The sequence below is a fragment of the Mus caroli genome, unplaced genomic scaffold (assembly GCF_978045245.1).
Source record: "Mus caroli unplaced genomic scaffold, Mus_caroli_1 scaffold_11, whole genome shotgun sequence".
Classification (NCBI taxonomy): Eukaryota; Metazoa; Chordata; class Mammalia; order Rodentia; family Muridae; genus Mus; species Mus caroli.
In genome coordinates this window covers 53,799,308-53,822,601 of record NW_028227266.1, presented here as the reverse complement: position 1 = coordinate 53,822,601, position 23,294 = coordinate 53,799,308, and the positions used below count along the sequence as shown (strand labels likewise).

Here is a 23,294-nt window from a genome sequence, read left to right as displayed (position 1 = left end):
TAGCTGTCTCCTGAGAGGCTCTGCCAGTGACTGACTAATTGAGAAATGGATACTCAAATTCATCTATTGGATCAAACACAGGGTCCCCAATGAAGCAGCTAGAGAAAGGACCCAAGGAGCTGAAGGGGTTTGCAGCCCCCTAGGAGTAACAACAATATGAACAACCAGTAACCCTAGAGCTCTCTTGGACTAAACCACCAATCAGAGAAAACACATGGAAAGAGACTCATGGCTCTAACTACATATGTAGCTGAGGATGGCCTAGTCAGTCATCAGTGGGAGGAGAGTTTCTTAGTCCTGTGAAGGTTCTATGCCCCAGTATAGGGGAATGCCAGGGCCAGGAAGCAGGAGTGGGTGGGTTGTGGAGCAGGGAGAGCGGGGAGGATAGGGGATTTTCGAGAGGAAATAGGGGATAGCATTTGAAATGTAAATAAAGAAAATAATCTAATTTGAAAAAAAAAAGCAGTAACAAAGAATAGTACTAAGTAAAGGAAAGTAAAGGGAGAGCAATCATGACATGTTTACCTGCACCCCCTCTCTGAGGAGTCTAAAAATCTAGATCCAGCCCAAAGGAATACTCTGTTGTTGTAAGAATTAACACAAAATGGTCCTAGGTAGTGGACCATTTGAAGATTGATACTGTGGGAATTTGCAGTGCTTTTATGCCTGAGCCTAACGGGGGGATTTGGATCAGAACATGGTTCTTTGGTTCTTTACTATGTTCCGGATCATCATCCTCTTACTTTCTCCCACTCCCAACTCCTTTTTAATTTGAGGATCACACAAAAAGAATGGTTATGTCACTACAGCCAAGGCTAGTGTTCTCTGTTGGTTGTTGTGTTAGATGCTGTCTTAGTCAGGGTTTCTATTCCTGCACAAAACATCATGACCAAGAAGCAAGTTGGGGAAGAAGTCAGGACTGCAACTCAAGCAGGTCAGGAAGCAGGAGCTGATGCAGAGACCATGGAGGGATGTTCCTTACTGGCTTGCTTCCACTGGCTTGCTCAGCTTGCTTGCTTGCTTGCTTGCTTGCTTGCTTGCTTGCTTGCTTGCTTGCTTGCTTGCTTTCATCTTTTTAATTAGATATTTTCTTCATTTACATTTCAAATGCTATTCCAAAAGTCCCCTATACCCTCCCCCAGCCCTGTTCCCTTACCCACTCACTCACACCTCTTGGCCCTGGCATTCCCCTGTACTGGGACATATAAAGTTTGCTAGACCAAGGGGCCTCTCTTCCCAATGATGGCCGACTAGGCCACCTTCTGCTACATATGCAGCTACAGTCTGGGGGGTACTGATTAGTTCATATTGTTGTTCCACCTATAGAGTTTGCAGACCCCTTCAGCTCTTGGGTACTTTCTCTAGCTTTCTTATAGAGCCCAAGACTACCAGCCCAAGGATGGTACCACCCATAATGGGTCCTCCCCCTCTCCCAGAATACTTACAGCTGGATCTCATGGAGGAATTTCCTCAACTGAAGCTCCTTTGTCTGTGATAACTCTAGTTTGTGTCAAGTTGACATAAAAAAGCCACCAGTACAGATGTGGTCTTAAAAATGAAAATCTATAGTCTGGAAGTTGTCTCTATGCCTCCCCTGGCTGCTCTCTGGAGAAATTTCAGGTAGATATTGAGAGTAGCATGTTTAGAAATAGTTTTCACATGTTTAGAAAGATGAACTCTATTATATATATATATATATATATATATATATATACACACATACATACACAATTAATGCAGTTTTTCATTTTGTATTCAAGGCTTCAGAGATTAACCAAAGATCTTGTAAAACAACTTCAAGTGCAAGACAGTGGCTCTTGGATAAATAATAAGGCTTCAGCTTTGGATCGAACCCTTGGTGAGATTGCGAGAATATTGGAGAAAGAGGTATGTAACAAATCTTTCTTGCCTGACCCTTGATCTTTGGGATGATTTCTCACTATGACAAGCAATATAGCAGATTTGTGCTTTTCTTCTGTGTTGTTAAAAGCCAGCCAACAATTGATAAATAATTACAAATTTTTGGTTTTCTATTATTCTGTTGTTTTGTTTTTAGTGAAGTCCTAATTAGACCATGGTTTTCTATGATAATTTTCCCCCTATAAATAAGTTGTTTACTCTGGACTGATAACTATACAGACATGTAATTTGATGGTACAAAATATAAAGCATTGAACTATATAGCTTATAAATTAAAACAAAATATTTATGAAATACTAATTTCCTACCCATTTTGGACAGAAAATTTGATAATTTTCCTTAATAATTAACGAGTTACTGTCTCAGCAACGCTTTAAAATCCATACTGATTCTAATGGAATTTATTATACACAGAAGAAAATGTTAAATGTAAGGTTCCATGTAATAATATCAATAACATGTCACTTTATTTTACCCTAGTCCTTTTATTGTTTATTTACTTCATTATCTGGCTAATTTCATGCTTTCTCATGTCTTTCAATTTTCTTTGAAAATAATTCTTAAAAATTGTCTAGAGAATTTCATATGTACTTACATTATTTCCTGGTAACCAAATGACAATATCACAAGTTAATTATTTGTTAGCATTTAGGTGAAATCTTATTTATCATTTAAAGTAGTGGCCATCTATAATTATTAGCAGTATTTTTATTTTTGTTTTCTGGAAACAAAATTTCTTGTTTTGAAATGGTTTTATTGCTTTGTCACACAAATTTTTCTTTCTTAAAAAATATAGTAACCATTGTATGTTTTACCTCTTTAAAATATATCATAGATTTATGTTACTGGTCAGATCTCTGTTCTAATTTTATTAGTCTTAATAAATGTACTTGGAATATTTTAATTCATCTTCTGTATTACAAAGTACTTGATTGTGTTAATACTATATTTTACCCATTTATCAGACATCAGAATCACTAGAGGGCTTGTTGAAACACATATTGGATTTCTGACTTAGTAGTTTTAGTGTGGGTCCCAAGAATTTTAATGTCTTAATATTTTCCCATGAGATGGTGGTGATATAAGTCCAAAAACCTTATTTTGAGAGTCAGTGCTGGTAAGCTGGGGGTTATGCCTTTGTGTGGAATTGCTGGGCTCTCAGCTATCTGAATGACAAGCCTTTATGCTGAGTTACACTTTGGCATGGATAGTACAGTCCTCCAGCACGTTCACTACTGCTTTCTGGCAGAAACACATACTGAGTTCCTCTCTACAATACCCCTTCCAGAGTGCTGAAGAGCTCAGAGATTGGTAGTTGTCAGCATGCGCTAGGTAGAGTATTTACAAATTTGATGTGGCAAGAGAAAAGAAACCTTAAATATTATATATACTGATCATTTTTTAAAAATTGAATTAAATGGTATTTGTTTAAAGATACCACCACTGTAGCTAATCTCTGAAAAATTATTTTAGATTGAATTATTCAAAGAAATTTTAAGAAAAAAGTTAACATGATCTATATTTTTAAAGGGTATTTAGCATAGATGCCAAAATGAGATTATTTAATGCACAAAGGGGCAATTTACAAAAAATACCACTGGTTTTATATAATGTAAAGGAGAAAAAGTGTTGTCTGGCTCCTAGTCTAAATGGTCTGTGTCAGGAATCTTGCTGGGAAGCTGTTCTTAGAGTGCAGCCTGCAGGACCACCTAAAAGTATAAAGTGAGCCAGAGAAAGACCCTCTGCTGCGTTTGTAATGAAATTCCTTTCACCTGGCCAAGATACACTGGCTTCACAGAGACCTGTGCTCTGTAGATTTGCACTGACACCGCAGTGTAATTCCACTGGTGATATTTGTAATTCAGCTAGGAATTGTGACTAACCATCTTCTGTTTGGAAAGCTGCCTGGAGTAACAAAAGCTCAGGGAAAGATTTAAAAGCAGTGACAAGAGAGGGACTGGTGGCTCCTAAGTACCCCTCACTGAGAATGGTAAAAAAAAAAAAATGAGTTTTGAGGATCTGTCTTTCCCTGCCCCCACCTCCCCCCTTTGAAACAGGGTCTCCCTGTGTAGCCCTGGCTGTGCTGTTACTAAGCTCTGTAGACCAGGTTGGCCTCTGCTTCCCAAGTTCTGACATAAAGGCACTTGCTACTATTCCCAGCTAAGGACTTCTCTTAATTCAGACCCCAAAATATTAGTGGTTTCTATTACTTCTCTGATACACTTCCTTATATAATTTTTCTGAGATTCTGAAAATTTTAAACTTAATAACTTAAGTTTATTGATAAAATCTCTCTTGTTTGGAAGTGATCCAAAATAAGAACTCCTAGAATTGTTAGGTCTTTTTTTTTTTTTTTTTCAGAAATAAATAGTGTGTAAAGTGCATTGCATGTGTTATTCTTTTTACAATATATAACAATTTCCGTGTATATAGAGATATTTGTCTCAGGTAGATTTGTATCAACTCTCATTTTTTAATGGAGAAAGTGGGATTTTCTTTAAAGATCTGTAATGGTAAAGCAAAAGAAAAAACTTAGAAAGCATAGCTTCTGAGTGTCTATGAGCACTTGCCTGCCTGAGGGAGTTGGAGAAAGAAGTATAAGGGCTGCTGAGGTGTGAAGTCTAATAGAAGGTTTCCTCCATAATGATAAGACCATAACAGCCTGCTCCCTCATATAGTGGAACTTCTGTTTACTGCCAGAGACTCTGAAGGAGGCATCTTGGCACGGTATAAAAATTATAACCCAGAAGTTATTTACAACCCCATTTCACAACACTTGTGTTATTTCAAATACTGAGTTAAGTATGAAGTTGTCTGAGATCATTGAAGTAGCATTCTTCATGGTAAAATAAATTTCATCTTAGGCCTCAAATAATCGATTTTTTGTTTTACTACATTATTTATTTACATGTGTGTGAGTTCAGAGGACAACTCATAGAAGTCAGTTCTCTCTACCACATGGGTCTCAAGGATGGAGCTTAAGTTGTCAGGCTTTTCAGTAAGTGCCTTTACCTGCTAAGCCTCCTCCCTGGCCTACCTCAGATAATTTCTGCTAAATAATTTGAGAAGGACAAACAGACAAGCACATCAAAAAAAAAAAAAAAAAAGAAAGAAAGAAAGAAAGAAAGCAAGCACAGAAACAAGCTGTGGTGAGTCATACATGAAGCTATGACTACAGGCTTTGTAACTCCTAGCAAGGGCTATAGAGTTACACTAGGTGACTATGAAGGAAATTAAATACAATCTTGAAATTACCTACGAGAATTAGATTAGCACTAGTGACCGAGTAGGTCTCCCACTGATGACAGTAACACCAGGCAAAGGCAAAATATAAATGACTTAAACTATTAAAAATGTAATGAGTTGATGAGCTGAGTTCAGTTGGTGACTCAGGAGATGTGAAGGAGAGACTCACTACTACTGTTTACATGTTTGTCCAACTTGTGTGGAAAAAATCTTTGGAGTCTTAGAACATAAATGATCAAGACTGAAGGAAAATCATGTTTTGAATTAAAATCATAAAAGAGTACTCAAACAGAGCTGATGGGTGGAAGTATATCCATCATTGCAGAGCTGAGTATCTACTCAATACTCCATCATCAAATTGACTAGGGATTCCAAATCAATGCCAAAAGACTTAAATGATTTCAAATTGCTAGTAACCCAGGAACCTAACAGAAGCATATACAAATTTACTCTGGATAATGATAACAGTCTCCATTTCAAATTATTTCAACAAAATTTCCAAATAGGGTATTAGATAGTAAAATAATTAGGCATGTAAAGAGAACAGTATTAGAAAGAGAAATCAGTATAAACAGACTTACAACTTTCTATAACTATGCTTACCAATTGCAAGGGTGAATTACTTTTGTTCTTAAAGACAAGTAGCATGCTTAAGAGAAAATGGACTGATTGGGTTATCTCACTCAGGATGATATCCTCCAGATGCATCCATTTGCCTAAGAATTTCATGAATTCATTGTTTTTAATTGCTGAGTAGTACTCCATTGTGTAAATGTACCACATTTTCTGTATCCATTCCTCTGTTGAGGGACTTCTGGGTTCTTTCCAGCTTCTGGTGATTATAAATTAGGCTGCTATGAACATAGTGGAGCATGTGTCCTTATTACAAGTTGGAACATCTTCTGGATATATGCCCAGGAGAAGTATTGTGGGATCCTCCGGTAGTACTATATCCAATTTTCTGAGGAACTGCCAGACTGATTTCCAGAGTGGTTGTACAAGCTTGCAATCCTACCAACAATGGAAAAGTGTCCCATTTTCACCATATCCTCGCCAGCATCTGCTGTCACCTGAATTTTTGATCTGAACCATTCTGACTGGTGTGAGGTGGAATCTCAGGGTTGTTTCGATTGCATTTCCCTGATGATTAAGGATATTGAACACTTTTTCAGGTGCTTCTCAGCCATTCAGTATTCCTCAGTTGAGAATTCTTTGTTTAGCTCTGTACCCCATTTTTAATAGGCTTATTCACTCGCTGATAAGCAGTTATTAGCCCAGAAACTTAGAATATCCAAGATACAATTTACAAAACACATGAAACTCAAGAAGAAGGAAGACCAAAGTGTGGATACTTTGTACCGTCTTAGAATGGGGAACAAAATACCCATGGAAGGAGTTGCAGAGACAAAGTTCAGAGCAAAGAGGGAAGGAAAGACCATCCTGAGACTGCCCCACCCAGGGATCCATCCCATATACAACCACCAAACCCAGACACTATTGCATATGCCAGAAAGACTTTGCTGAGAGGACCCTGATATAGCTCTCTTGTGAGGCTATGCCAGTGCCTGGCAAATACAGAAGTGGATGCTCATAGTCATCTATTGGATGGAACACAGAGCCCCCAATGGAGGAGCTAGATATAGTACCCAAAGAGCTGAAGGTGTCTGCAACCCTATAGGTGGAACAACTAGCCAGTACCCCCAGAGCTATGTCTCTAGCTGCATGTGTAGCAGAAGATGGCCTTGTCAGCCATCAGTAGGAAGAGAGGCCCCTACATTTGACAAAACAGACCTTAATCAAAATGTAGAACTGATAAAGGTCACTACATATTTATAAAGGAGAAAAGCCCTTCAAGATATATTATTTATAAGTGCATCAAATACTGCCATGCCTGGTTTAACAAAACAAATGCCACTGGACATAAAGGGACAAGCAAGCTCAAATATAATATGATAATATGTAACTTCCATGCTCCATTTGACAATAGATAGAGTATGCAGAACTACACCCCCTCCAGACACCACACCAAAAATAAAAAAAATCAGTGAACTTGCCACCAATCATAACAACATGAGTTTGGTCTCTAGGACCCACATGATGGAAAAAGAAAACTCACACAAATTTTCTTTTGTCTTCCCCACATGTGCCATGACACATACACAGCCACCCATATACAGTTGGTGCTGTCTCTTTTTACAAGTTTGCTATTATTAACTAAAGTTGTGAGCATTTGTATCATATTTGATTAACACAGATATGCAAAGATGGCATCGATCATAGAGACTAACTCAAATATCAGTGCCTAAAAAGGCAAATTTATGAGATTGCCATATAATATAATATTGGTTGAATATTATTATCAGGAATGAAACTATAAATTGGGTATGGTTGTACTTCACAATGCTTATAAGTATATATCTATATGCTTTTTAAATTCCAGTAATTTAAAATTCAAGAAATAGCTGTCTCAGTCTCTCTCTCTCTCTCTCTCTCTCTCTCTCTCACACACACACACACACACACACACACACGTATTACAATTTATACATAGGTAGTAATCATAGAAATTTTTTGATGTTTTCTCAGAAGAGTGATTATTCAGACAAGCAAGTTATGGACGACCCATCACTCGAGTGGCTTTGCTTTTTTGTTGTTTATTTTAGATTATTACTGTGGGCAGGCTGATCTAAATCCCGAAACTCAAGTGATCCTCTTGACTCAGTCTCCAAAGTGCTACAACTGTGACACCACGACATCATGTGAAGCTTACACTCTTGACTGCTTCTATACTTTTCACACTCAATACTGTGTTCATATTACAACTATTCTTTGCATTCTTAAATCTTTTCTATATGTCAGCCTAAAGTTATCATTACAAATCCAAAGCTAAAATAAATTGTTCTGAACAAAAGAATCCTGTTGCAGAAATGCTCATTATTTCATATGTATATCTATTTTTTTTAATCCAGAAAGACATTTCCCTTATTTTTACTGTTTTGTTGAATTTGATACAAGTGAGCATGATTTGTATCTGCTTTGACTTCTCTCATTACTCTGTGATGATGAACATTACTTTTATGATTGGATAGTAATAGCGTCCCAGGAACTTTCTGTGGTTTATCAGTAACATGAGACATTTGTATGCTGTTACTGTAAGTAAACAGTTTAAGCAGACAGACTGGATGTGGAGTTTATCCAATTGCCCTTACTGCGTTTTTAGATTGCTGCCAAATTTAAATCGAGATTCAGCTGTTAATCCCTTAAGCCTTAATAAGCAAGCTACATGGCTAGCAGGATTCAGTTTGAACTAGGATGAGGAAATGCAAATCACAATGTACTTTGTAATGTCTTTAGCCAACCCTGTCATGCATGGGGTTTTCAAGTTTTATCATGGAAATTTATATTAACATACAAAGAGCAAACATCAAAACTCCTCTCCATCTTTTTTCCAACTATTTGCAGGTCTTTACCACTTGCAGATACTTAGCACACACCTAGGCTGAGAGATGGTAAATCACTCAACTTTGAGAATTTCCACCACTAATTGAATTCAGAACACTATGTTCAGGCTTCTAGGCATTGCCGATCTGCCACAACCCATGGTGTAGTTTGGTTTTGTGTTTCTTATTTTCAGTTGGAATTTTTCAGTGTAGAGCTGGAAAGTCTGGAAAGTATTCAATACCAGAAATTCATTTTATGTTCTCACTGTTCTCAGCTTACACAGCTACTTTCTTAGAGCATCAGATAATTAGCTAAAATAGCTTCTATGGCTCCATATTTTGTCAAAATTGATATATTTATAGCCCAAAGAAAAAGAAATGTTTTGTTAGATGTTACTCAGATACCTGGGATTAGAAGACTCAAGACATACTGACAAGTGGTGTTCTCCACATAGACAAAGATTTAACATATATAAATTATATATTTTTTAAAAAGGATGTCTTTTGTTTGTTGTAGTCATTGTTGTCATTTGTCCCCACCCTGCTCCCCATAAAACAGATGTGCATATAATGATATAAAATCATCTTAACAGTGACTATTGGAGAAATAGAATCTTGCCAGTATCCTGGAGCCTTTTGTCTTCCCTCCAATTTTTTTGGGGGAGGGGCTAATCATAATCTCTTCTCCTTATTTTAAGATAAACTAGTAGTTTGGATTTTCAGTCACTTTTGCCTTTCTAGTTTTATCATGAAAATGTCATTTCTGAAGTATGCCAGTTGTGTATCACTTTCTCCTGCAATGAAAACTGCATCATCTTGGATGAAAAAGACATGGGGTGTGGATAGGGAGATGAAACACCAGAATATTCTAGGACAGGATGGTATAAGGGTAGATGGAAACTCCATCATGCAGGGAAACTTTTAACATAGGGAGTTAAATACACAGCTTCAGAAAATCTCTATACTCACTCCCCAAGACTAATCACTAAAGAATCCCCCTTAGACAAGCCCTGAAGCCAGAAGAAGCAGAGACCAGCTGAGGCACCTGGAAAGGATCCCCTCCAACCTGCTGAGCTGCTTGTACGCTGTGGCCTGTGCTCCAGGTTCCCAGCTTTGTGGGCTGTCACTCATACCCAAGTGAGCTTTGCTGGTGCAGCTGTCTATGAGTCATTTCTGTCCCTAATAAGTAACCACTCACCCATACCCAAATACAGCTCATTGGTTCACTAAGCTTCATTTGGGTTACTGGTTGAGGAAAATGTAGGCTATTATTCTCTGAGGGTTTTCTAAAGGTGTTTTTAAGTTGTGAAGTAAAAGAATAGAGGAAGGAGATAATGAGCAAGTTGGAATTCTGAGAGATAGCAGACAAACTAGTTGATGTGGAAACAACAAGGTTTTTGTCAGTGTGGACAAAGAAGGGATAGTCAGAAATATCATTTCTGGTTAGATATAAGTTGAAACACAGTAGTGTAACAATGAAAGTAAAATACTTGGAAATGATAGCAAAATCATTAAAAAGCTAAAAAGGGTTTGTTTTTGTTTTGTTTTAGCTTAAATTGGCAATAACATGAAATAGAAGATAGTAAACCCTATGTAAATATTTCCCCTCATTGGGATGCTGTTGTTCTTCTTCTTTCTGGGTTGTTATTTGATAGACCCCCCAGGTGTGGGGGTAGAATGCTATCTCATTAATTCAAACAAGTTATTTCACTGTACCCCAGATTTATCCATGGTAAGACGAGTAGTTTTTCTCTGTGTATGTCTGTCCATCTGTCTGTCTCTGGTTCAAGTTCCAAGGCCACTTCCTACACATTGTCTCCCTACACATTCTCATACTAACTATACTCTAACAACACCTTTTGGTTTTCAACAGCTCAGACTTCTGTTTCTAAAGCTCCCATTATCCGTCTTGTGAGCATTTCTGGTGAGGATACTTGATGCTGGTCAATGGATAGATGCCTGTGGCTGCTATAGCAGCTTAGGTAGCAGAAGTGCCTATTAGAAGCCAAGGTCCTCCTGGGAGACATATGCTAGCACACATAGCTCTTGATGGTTGGAAATTTAGGGAAAGAAGCTTAGTATAGTAGCACAACAGTCCTAGTCCTCATCCAGACCTCCCTTCTCACCCACCACTGCAGTCAGAAGTCCCTGGTTGAGTTATTACAAGTGTACTTTTAAGCATGTATCCTGGTACTCCATGATAAAAACTCCCTGAGGAATTCTGGGTCATCTATACATACCATACCTTTATACTATGTTAAGCAGTTTTCCAAAGCAATTTCACCAGTTTCTCTTCTCATTACTGTGTGAGGACCCTGGTTCTTTCCCTGCCTAAAATATGCATTTAAGATTTAATTTCTGTCAATTTTGTGGCTATTATAATACCTTGTATAATTTTCAGGTGGAATACTCTATTAGAAGGTTCAAATACTTTTACATATTTTTTGACCATTTGTGTTTTTCATTTTATGGGATACCTGTTTGAATTTTTTGGTTTTTTTCTACCATTTTATAAGAATTTTCTCTTGAGTTTAGACACCATTCTTAGCTTTTCAAGTGAACTCACAGTGTCTATTTTCAGTGTGTCAAGTGTATTAATCTCATCTTTTATATTAATAATTTTCCCCTTCTTATAAAATATTCTCCTACCTCCTATATTTTTGAGACTGCAGTTTTGCCTTTACTCTTATTTACTATCTATCTGGAATTAATTTCTCTTTTTACCATGAATTTAGTTTTTTTTTTTCTATCCAAATGATTACTGATAAGAATGATTTTCATTGATTACTCTGGCATTGGAGGCATTTTAAAACTACATTTTAAAAATAAAATATTTATTGAAGTCAAAAAACAGTATATAAATCCAGAATTTTATGACGTGGCTATTCTAATTAATTAGTAATTTGTGTAGCTATTTTATGTTTGATCTTGAGCCTTGTTTTACATGATGGAAAGCAGTGTATGCCATTTTATACTTAACAAATATAAGCTGAGGATTTGGTTTAATGGAAAAAGAGGCCTGTCTTGACAACTGAACCTAGTGTATAGCCTCATTTAGAAAATCTGTATTGAAATTAACATTGTAGGCATAAAGTTCAAGTTTTAAAAAAATGTTTATGAATATGTATGTGGTTTATATGTGAAGTATATACACATGGTGACAGCAGGGTAAGGGGGACACTTCCAAAGACCCCAGGAGTATGTCAAGTGTTCTACTCTATCATTCTCCACTATGTTCCTTGAAGCAGAGTCTCTCACTCAATCTGAAGCTAACCTGAAGACCAGCAAGCAACCATAGGTCCTCCTGTTTCTAGCTCTCCCCTGATTTCTGCAGCACTGGGGTTTAAGGCACATAGGACACTGTCCAGGTTTTTGTGAGACTTCTGAGGATTTGAACTCGTATCCTGATCCTTGAAATGCAAGTACTACGCACTGAGCATCTTCCCAGCCCTAGAGTTGCCTTTTAAACTAAATAAGCCTTACACCCACCCTGTTGGGATGACTTTTTATTTTTTCCTAGGAGCAGAATATTGCTTGTGTACGAGTTGTAGACATAAAAACTCAAAACCATAATTATCACTCATAGGCAGGTTAAACCTAAACACTGTAATAAACTTTCCTGAAACTGGTGCTCAGGGAAGTACAAAACAGTATTATGAATAAAATGAACTCTTCAGCTAGTGATAGTGACACATGACTTTAATCCCAGCAATTGAGGAGGCAGAAACAGGCAGATCTCTAAGTTTGGTTTATAGAGTTTCAGCACAGCAAGAGCTGCATGGAGAAACACTGCCTTAAAAAGGAAGGAAGGAAGGAAGGAAGGAAGGAAGGAAGGAAGGAAGGAAGGAAGGAAGGAAAGAAAGGAAGGAAAGAAGGAAGGAAGAAAGAAGGAAGAAAATCAAACACTTCCCGAAAGTTCTAGTTTTGAATTTATTCTATATTTATTTGTAGGGAGGACACACATACTATGACTCACACATGGAGGCCAGAAGTCAACATGAAGAACTCATTTCTCTCCTACAGAGTGTGTGTGTGTGTGTGTGTGTGTGTGTGTGTGTGTGTGTGTGTGTGTGTGTGTGTTTGTAGTGGGTGTTCAGGGATGAAACTCAGGATGACAGGCTTGGCAGCAGGTATTGTCACCCACCAAGCTGCCTTACTTACCAGCCCTGAGGTGCCTTTAGTCAAGTATCTCAAGGGAAGAACTTAAACAACCTTTATATTCTTCAGAAAATTATATACATATCTGTGAAAAAGATAAATTTAAACATTTATCTTGCAAAAAGTTAACTTATGTCCCATGCATCCTATCAGACCACCATGGACTAAGTCTGATCTTCAATAACAACATAAATAATGGAAAGCCAACATTCATGTAGAAACTGAACAACACTCTTCTCAATGATACCTTGGTCAAGGAAGGAATAAAGAAAGATATTAAAGACTTTTTAGAGTTTAATGAAAATGAAGCCACAACATACCCAAACTTATGGGACACAATGAAAGCATTTCTAAGAGGGAAACTCATAGCTCTGAGTGCCTCCAAAAAGAAACTAGAGAGAGCACACACTAGCAGCTTGACAAGACACCTAAAAGCTCTAGAACAAAAGGAAGCAAATTCACCCAAGAGGAGTAGACGGCAGGAAATAATCAAACTCAGGGGTGAAATCAACCAAGTGGAAACAAGAAGAACTATTCAAAGAATTAACCAAACGAGGAGTTGGTTCTTCAAGAAAATCAACAAGATAGATAAACCCTTAGCTAGACTCACTAGAGGGCACAGGGACAACATCCTAATTAACAAAATCAGAAATGAAAAGGGAGACATAACAACAGATCTTGAAGAAATCCAAAACACCATCAGGTCCTTCTACAAAAGGCTATACTCAACAAAAGTGGAAAACCTGGACAAAATGGACAAATTTCTAGACAGATACCAGGTACCAAAGTCAAATCAGAATCAAGTTAATAATCTAAACAGTCCCATATCCCCTAAAGAAATAGAAGCAGTCATTAATGGTCTCCCAACCAAAAAAAAAAAAAAAGCCCAGGACCAGATGGGTTTAGTGCAGAGTTCTATCAGACCTTCAAAGAAGATCTAATCCCAGTTCTGCACAAACTATTCCACAAAATAGAAGTAGAAAGTACTCTAACCAACTCATTCTATGAAGCCACAATTACTCTGATACCTAAACCACAGAAAGATCCAACAAAGATAGAGAACTTCAGACCAGTTTCCCTTATGAATATAGATGCAAAAATCCTCAATAAAATTCTCGCTAACTGAATCCAAGAACACATTAAAGCAATCATCCATCCTGACCAAGTAGGCTTCCATCCCAGGGATGCAGGGATGGTTTAATATACGGAAATCCATCAACGTAATCCATTATATAAACAAACTCAAAGACAAAAACCACATGATCATCTCGTTAGATGCGGAAAAAGCATTCGACAAGATCCAACACCCATTCATGATAAAAGTCTTGGAAAGATCAGGAATTCAAGGCCCATACCTAAACATAATAAAAGCAATCTACAGCAAACCAGTAGCCAACATCAAAGTAAATGGTGAGAAGCTTGAAGCAATCCCACTAAAATCAGGGACTAGACAAGGCTGCCCACTTTCTCCCTACCTATTCAACATAGTACTTGAAGTCCTAACCAGAGCAATTCGACAACAAAAGGAGATCAAGGGGATACAAATTGGAAAAGATGAAGTCAAAATATCACTTTTTGCAGATGATATGATAGTATATATAAGTGACCCTAAAAATTCCACCAGAGAACTCCTAAACCTGATAAACAGCTTCAGTGAAGTAGCTGGTTATAAAATTAAATCAAACAAGTCAATGGCCTTTCTCTACACAAATAATAAAGAGGCTGAGAAAGAAATTAGGGAAACAACACCCTTCTCAATAGTCACAAATAATATAAAATATCTTGGCGTGACTCTAAGGAAGTAAAAGATCTGTATGATAAAAACTTCAAGTCTCTGAAGAAAGAAATTAAAGAAGATCTCAGAAGATGGAAAGATCTCCCATGCTCATGGATTGGCAGGATCAACATTGTAAAAATGGCTATCTTGCCAAAAGCAATCTACAGGTTCAATGCAATCCCCATCAAAATTCCAACTCAATTCTACAAAGAATTAGAAAGAGCAATCTCTAAATTCATCAGGAATAACAAAATCCTAGGATAGCAAAAACTCTTCTCAAGGATAAAAGTACCTCTGGTGGAATCATCATGCCTTACCTAAAGCTTAACTACAGAGCAATTGTGATAAAAACTGCATGGTACTGGTATAGTGACAGACAAGCAGACCAATGGAATAGAATTGAAGACCCAGAAATGGACCCACACACCTATGGTCACTTGATCTTCGACAAGGGAGCTAAAAACATCCAGTGGAAGAAAGACTGCATTTTCAACAAATGGTGCTGGCACAACTGGTTGTTATCATGTAGAAGAATGCGAATTGATCCATTCCTATCTCCTTGTACTAAGGTCAAATCTAAGTGGATCGAGGAACTTCACATAAAACCAGAGACACTGAAACTTATAGAGGAGAAAGTGGGGGAAAGCCTTGAAGATATGGGCACAGGGGAAAAATTCCTGAATAGAACAGCAATGGCTTGTGCTGTAAGATTGAGAATTGACAAATGGGACCTCATGAAACTGCAAAGCTTCTGCAAGGCAAAAGACACCGTCAATAAGAGAAAAAGGCCACCAACAGATTGGGAAAGGATCTTTACCTATCTTAAATCAGGTAGGGGACTAATATCCAATATATAAAGAACTCAAGAGGGTGGACTCCAGAAAATCAAATAACCCCATTAAAAATGGGGTTCAGAGCTAAACAAAGAATTCTCACCTGAGGAATACCGAATGGCTGAGAAACACCTGAAAAAATGTTCAACATCCTTAATCATCAGAGAAATGCAAATCAAAACAACCCAGAGATTCCATCTCACACCAGTCAGAATGGCTAAGATCAAAAATTCAGCTGACAGCAGATGCTGGCAAGGATGTGGAGAAAGAGGAACACTCCTCCATTGTTGGTGGAATTGCAAGCTTGTACAACCACTCTGGAAATCAGTCTGGCGGTTCCTCAGAAAATTGGACATAGTACTACTGGAGGATTCCGCAATACCTCTCCTGGGCATATATCCAGAAGATATCCCAAGCGGTAAGATGGACACATGCTCCACTATGTTCATAGCAGCCTTTTTTATAATAGCCAGAAGCTGGAAAGAACCCAGATGCCCCTCAACAGGGGAATGGATATAAAAAATGTTGTACATTTACACAATGGAGTGCTACTCAGCTATTAAAAAGAATGAATTTATGAAATTCCTAGGCAAATGATTGGACCTGGAGGGCATCATCCTGAGTGAGGTAGCACAAGCACAAAAGAACTCAAATGATATGTACTCACTAACAAGTGGATATTAGCCCAGAAACTTAGTATACCGGAGATATAAGAGACAATTTGTAAAACACATGAAACTGAAGAACAAAGACCAAAGTGTGGACACTTTGCCCCTTAGAATTGGAAACAATCACCCATGGAAGGAGTTACAGAGACAAAGTTTGGAGCTGAGACAAAAGGATGGACCATCTAGAGACTGCCATATCCAGGGATCCATCCCATAATTAGCCTCCAAACGATGACACCATTGCATACACTAGCAAGCGTTTGCTGAAAGGACCCAGATATAGCTGTCTCTTGTGAGACTAGGCCCCGGCCTAGCAAACACAGAAGTGGATGCTCACAGTCAGCTATTGGATGGATCACGGGGCCCCCAATGGAGGAGTTAGAGTAAGTATCCAAGGAGCTAAAAAGATCTGCAACCCTGTAGGTGCAACAACATTATGAACTAACCAGTACCCCTGAGCTCTTGACTCTAGCTGCATATGTATCAAAAGATGGCCTAGTGAGCCATCACTGGAAAGAGAGGCCCATTGGACACGCGAACTTTATATGCCCCAGTACAGGGGAATGCCAGGGCAAAAAAATGGGAATGGGTGGGTAGGGAAGTAGGGGGGAGGGTATGGGGGACTTTTGGAATAGCATTGGAAATGTAATTGAGGAAAATATGTAATAAAAAAAATTTTTTTAAGTTAACTTACAAAATACTTTTGTAAAATAATTTGTAGAGCCGGGCGTGGTGGCACATGCCCTTCCCGGCACTGGAGAGGCCAAGACAGGCAGATTTCTGAGTTCCACGTCAGCCTGGTCTACCAATTGAGTTCTAGAACAGCCAGGGCTATACAGAGAAACCCTGTCTCGAAAAACAAAAAAACAAATATAATAATAATAATAATTTGTAGAAAAATTTCAGTAAGGCAGTGTTATTGTAATGTCAATGGAACAAGTATCATAAAAATAACCTTTGGCAAGTGAGACCATGAATTATTTACTCTTTACATTTCTGGAAATGGTATTGCTATTGAGAATTACAAATTACATACCTTCTTTTCTCAGTAATTATAATTAAAAACAAACAAATAAATATTAGCACATGGGACCCTTTGACCTTAACAGATGTAATGTTGAGTGATTTCAGCCTCTGGTAACATGTGCTTGTTGATGTGTTTTCCCATCTCTGCCTTACAGTACTCCATCATGCTACCTCTCCTTCATTATTCTGTTTGTGGCTCACCTTAGTGATTGATTGCTTCATGTACTAAGTAAACACTTGCTGTTTTTAACCACATTTATTTAAGTCTGGGTTCTCGGAAATAGTGACAGTAAGAACAAAAAATGCCAAATGTGTGGAACTTGATGTCAGCTTTCTTCAATTCAACTGACTTCTTTTAAATTAGCAGATTTCTAAGCAGATATTAACTAAAATTAACTAAAGCAAGTAGAAATTACTTTCTTTGTTTCTTAATCATAGAGAATTTTCTGGTTAAAATAAACCTTGGTAGGCTTTAGTTTCCTTCTCTGAAAAGTAATCATAGAATTACATACCAATCTCGTGGAGTTGTGACAGTTTACTACTATAGTCAAGTAATAGTCATATGAATTAAAGGATCATAAAACATTTAAAATATGAACTCTCATCTTTATAGATTGGAGGCAAAGTCTTTTATTGTAGAAATAGGGCACAAATTAAAATTTAAGTCATTCCTGTTTGTAATGATAGCAACGAACATTTATTTTCAAGAATAATAAATATAAATTTTTAGGGAAAAGTAACATAGCATAAGCAAAACTAAATGCCATTAATGCGAAGACACTTTCTGCATACTTACCTGTCAAATGGACTAGTGAAAATATATAAGAATTAAGGAAATCCTTTAGGAAATGAGTAAAACTACAAACAAGACATTCAGAAGCTCAGCATCATTAACAACTGAGGTCCATAAATGTAAGCATGATAACCATATCATTGCTGTTTCTGCAGCATAGAAGTGTGACAACATGGGATACTAAGTGTTGGAAAGGCTTAGAAAAGAAACTCTCCTATGCTCTTGCTGTGTAAATTAGTAGACAACTGATCATTGACCTCCTGTGCTCAAATGATCCTTCTGTCTCTGACTCTTTAAGTGGTTTTCCTACCAGAAAAAATGTAAAGCTTAGATAATCCTGCAGAAGCTAGTGTGCTGACTGGAAACCTATAGCTTGCCTGTTTCCCTGAGAGGGTACAAATCTCTACAGGCTCACGTTTTAATGAAATAAGATTATTCCCTTACTATGTCCAAGATAACGTAAGTTATTTGAAAATGAAAGTAGAGTTCTCCCTTTGTCCTTACTCAGCTAAGCTCTTCACTTGAAGGAAGAGGTTTGGAGGCATTTCATCCAGAATTCACAGAAAGTCAGGTAGACTCTCCTGAGGGCAGTTACTGCCCCTCTCTGGGCTGTAGATTGCTTTGTTTTAATCTATATACTATGAGAAGTTAAGTTGAATTAGAAGATTGGATACTAAAAGTGTTTGATGTTGTGCTTTAAATTGTTAGTATCTTAGCAAAAAAAATCCATATGACTAAAACAGTTTTGAAGCTTTTTTTTGATGTTCAGATTTTTCTTTACATGGTTTTTCTCCTGATTCAGTCTTGAAAAAAATCCTAGTGTTCCCTTCATTTAGGAATGATACCTTGATTTTGTAGCTTAGAAAAAGTGATCAAAAATATCTCAAACCTATTTATTTTAGTTTTTAAAATGTTACCATCAAGTATTAAAAATGCACAAGCATGGGAAAATGGAGATTAACTTTATATCATACTTGGATCTAGGTGACTGTAACAGGAAAGGGGTGGTAGAAAGATGAATTCAGAGATGTTAATAGGCAAGCCCCCTTTGGATTAGGTTTTTTTTTTTTCATTTTTCTAAGCATTATTCTACTACCAGTGAAGTCTCATTATTTCTAAGTGTCCTAATCAATAAGGTCATGAAAGATTGATTTCAGGAGCTGTCACTGTGTTTATGAGACGACACATAGAGTCATTTATAGAAGGAGCTGTAATTCTGTTAACTAGCAAGTCAGAAAATCAGCAAGCCCTGCTTGCATGTCTTTGAGTGGTGAGGAGAATAGCCATGTTGCCTTCTGTTGACAGAGGAGGATACTAATGCTGCTAATTGAATTTTCCTAAAGAGAACAAAGACATACCATGATGTGGGAAGAGGACAGAGGAGCAACTCCATACAAGTCTAATATGTTTAAGTTGGCTGCATTGATTTTCCTCTACTAATGGACTAGGATAGAAAATGAATTGTCCTTAAGAGTTACAACATCTCCTTTATAAAAACTCAAGATTTAGAATATTCTGAAAATAAATTATTTCAAATACTAAATAACTCTGTGCATTTAAATTTTAAAAATTGAACATGATAGTTTCCCTCTATTAATATAATGTGTTATAGGAAATAGGTGACATACAAAATTTTCATCTTTATAAATGTGAGTGAAAGGAATGCATGCTAGTCAGTCATGCGAGGAGACTGTCAGGGTTTGGCTCCTCTCTGCTTGAAGGACATTTAGGTTCACAGACCTTATTAAGGAAGAATTATCTGTACTACTATGTTTAATATATTCAGTATTTTAAAAATATACAATGCAGAAGTATATAAATGAAATGAATAAAATTCTTCTCCCTTTTGTTTCCTAGCCTTCTCTTCCTGTATCAGAAATGTTAACTCTTTTGAGTGTATTCTTCTACATATGTTTGTTTATATGTATTACATATATAAATATATGCACATTTTTATTCACTATAATATAGTGCTTTTACAAACTAGCATATGAAAATGTTATTCTACATCAATAGGTAAAGATCTATTTAACTAATTTTTAATTGACTAGATTTTTTTTAATTTCAAAAGGATGCAGCACATAACTTTAACAAACCATTCAAAAGAGAAACCTTACTGTTGGAATGTTTTTAAAGTCTAACTTATTTTTAACTTTCTCTGAGTCTTTAAGGTTTTTTTTTTTTCAGTTTTATTTTAAACTTTTATTTCAATTGTTTCAACGTTTTTGTTTTGCTTTGTTTTGTTTCTTTTGTCTATAAACATCCCACCATACACTGGGACTTACTTTCCAGAATAGAGGGTTGGATGCAAAATTGAAAGTTTGAGTTTTTTTAATTTGTTTTTTTAACATAGGGCCTAATAGATATCATTATGACTTTTTATACGTAATATGCTGTTGTATTTTCTTTCTCTCTCCCTGATCCCTAGTCTTCATTTCCCCCTTTGCCTTGCCATAGGTACTCCATTCTTCTATTTTCTTCCTCCCGTTTCTCTTAAGATCCTTTTCACAGTCCCCTTTTTGTTTTCAGGGCCTACAACACACACACGCACACATGTACATAAATATATAGATATTATCATGTAGACACCTATATGAATTTAAATCAACTGTCTGAATATGAGAAAATGTATGTTTGTATTATTGAATCTAACAAATATTCTCCAGTTACATTAATTTCCCTTGAATATTTATGATTCTTTTCCTTATTGCTAAATTAAATTCAGTTGTGTGTATGTTTATCAAATTGTTTGAGGCTGTCTAGGCTGGTTCAGTTTTCTAGTTGTTAGAAATACTGCAGTAATAACTGTAGGTGTATAAGTATCTCTGTGGTGTATTGATATAGAACCCTTGAGGTATATAATCGGGAGAGTTATTACTAGGTCATGTAATAGTTCTGTCTTTAATTATATGAAGAGCCTGCACACTGGCTCTCATCATGGCTTAAGAGGGTGACATTGTCATAGGCAGTATATGAGGATTCCTTTTTTTACATCCTCACCAGCATTTATCATCATTTTTTTAAGATTAATTTTATTACTATTTATTGAATTGTGTGCTGTGCCAGTATGTGCATGTGAGTGCAGGGACTGGCAGATTTGTGGAGCCAATGTTACAGTTGTGAGTCTCCTGGTGTGTTTGTTGGGAACCAAACTTGGGTTCTCTGCCAGAGATATGTTCTTTTCTCTAGTCACCATTAGTTGGTTTTTGTTTTGAAAACTATTCTAACCAGGGTAAAATAGAATCTCAAAGCAGTTTAAATTGGCATTTGCCCTGAGGGCTAAGGATGGTGAGCCCCTTATCAAGTACTTTTTAGCTATTTCTGTATTTTTCTTTTGGAAATTCTTTTATTAATTGTATTTTTTGATGTTTAAGTTTTATTATCCTATATATTGTATATAGTAATGTTCTGTCTGATGTATGTATTATGTCGTACTTCATTCTACAGTTACTTTCCTTTTGATTTGTAGGAGCTTCTTAATTTCTTTTTTTTTTTTTACTTTATTTACATTTCAAATGTTATCCCCTTTCCCTGGTTTCCCTCCCTCCCAGAAACACCCTATCACATTCCTCCTCCCCCTATTTCTATGAGGGTTTTCCTCCATCCACCCACCCACTCCCACCTCCCCAGCCTTGATTCCCCTACACTGGGGCATCTATTGAGCCTTCACAGGACCAAGGACCTCTCCTCCCATTGATGCATGACAAGACCATCCTCTGCTACATATGCAGCTGGAGCCATGTGTACTCCTTTCTTGATGGCTTAGTCCCTGAGAGTTCTGGGGAGTCTGGTTGGTTGGTATTGTTGTTCTTCCTATGGGGTTGCAAACCCCTTCAGAGCTTCTTAACTTCATGAACCCATTTGTCAGTTCTTGGGATTCTGCATTAGAGATTCCTTTTCAGAAGTTCTTGCCTCTGCTTGATAAAAAGAACATTGTTACCTAAGCTTCTTCCAGACGTTTCTGACCCTTGAGTTATTTTTGTGCAGGGTGAGGGATGTGGATCACTGCCTTTTTCTGTATGTGGATATTCAGTTTCCCCACTTGTCCATTTGTTAAAGAGATGGTTTTCCTTTACTATGTGCTTTGACTCCTGTTTTGAAAATCGGGTCTCGAGTTGTGTGAGTTGTTTTCTGCATCTTCTTTTTTGTTACACTGTTTTTCAAGTTTATTTTAATGCCAGTACCATGCACTTCTTACTGCTTTGACTCAATAGTATAATTTCAGATCAGAAATTATAATAAAATTTTGAAATAAGTACAAAAATCCAAATTCTTCTTTAGGAATGTTTGTAAGTAGTAACCTTCGTAGCCAATATAATTACTATCAGCAGTTGCTTGGGTGAGTTTGAAAGCCAAACAAGGACATCATGATAAATGGTAGCCAAATTCCTAGAACATTTTAACTTAAAACAATTGAGTATATATTTATTCACCTTCTTCTGATGGAAAAGCAAGAGATTTCTTTGTGTCGAACATATTAGCACAGGGGAAAATTTCCTGAACAGAAAACCAACGGCTCATACTCTAAGATCAACAATTGACAAATAGGACCTCATAAAATTCAAAAGCTTCTGTAAGGCAGAGGACACTGTCAATAGGAAAAAATGGCAACACACAGACTGGGGAAAGATCTTTACCAACCCTACATATGGTAGAGGGCTAATATTCAAAATATACAAAGAACTCAAGAAGTTAGACTCCAGAAAACCAAATAACACTATTAAAAGTGGGGTACAGAGCTAAACAAAGAATTCTCAACTGAGGAATCTCTAATGGCAGAGAAGCACCTAAAGAAATATACAACATCCTTAGTCATCAGGAAAATGCAAATCAAAACAACCCCGAGATTCCACCACACACCAGTCAGAATGGCTCAGATCAAAGACTCAGGTGGCAGCAGATGCTGGTGTGAGGACTTGGAGAAAGAGAAACATTCCTCCATTGCTGGTAGGATTGCAAGCTTGTACAACCACTCTGAAAGTCAGTTTGGCGGTTCCTCAGAAAATTGAACTTAGTATTACCTGATGACCCAGCTATACCTCTCCTGGGCATATACTCAGAAGATGCTCCAACTTGTAATAAGGACACATGCTCCACTATGTTCATAGCAGCCTTATTTATAATAACCAGAAGCTGGAAAGAACCCAGATGTCCCTCAACAGAGGAATGGATACAGAAAGTGTGGTACATGTACACAATGGAGTACTACTCAGCTATTAAAAACAATGACTTCATGAAATTCTTAGGCAAATGGATCGAACTAGAAAATAATCATCCTGAATGAGGTAGCCCAGTGACAAAAGAACACACATGGTATATACTCACTGATAAATGGATATTAGCAAAAAACAAAACAAAACCCCCACAATGCTCGAAATACCCACCTTACAACTCAAAGACCATATGAAAGCCAAGAAGAAAGAAAATCACACC

At 37.1% G+C, this 23,294-nt stretch overlaps 1 protein-coding gene across 3 annotated transcripts in view; it reads left to right on the top strand.

The window, feature by feature from the left end:
- Positions 1-23,294, top strand: part of Scaper (S-phase cyclin A associated protein in the ER) — a 365,479-nt gene that overhangs the window by 177,695 nt on the left and 164,490 nt on the right. For all 3 annotated transcript variants that reach the window (XM_021171564.3, XM_029481364.2, XM_085844651.1), the window contains exon 24: positions 1,761-1,887. In XM_021171564.3, coding sequence (XP_021027223.2) covers positions 1,761-1,887 — 127 coding nt within the window. The remainder of the gene's footprint in view (positions 1-1,760; positions 1,888-23,294) is intronic.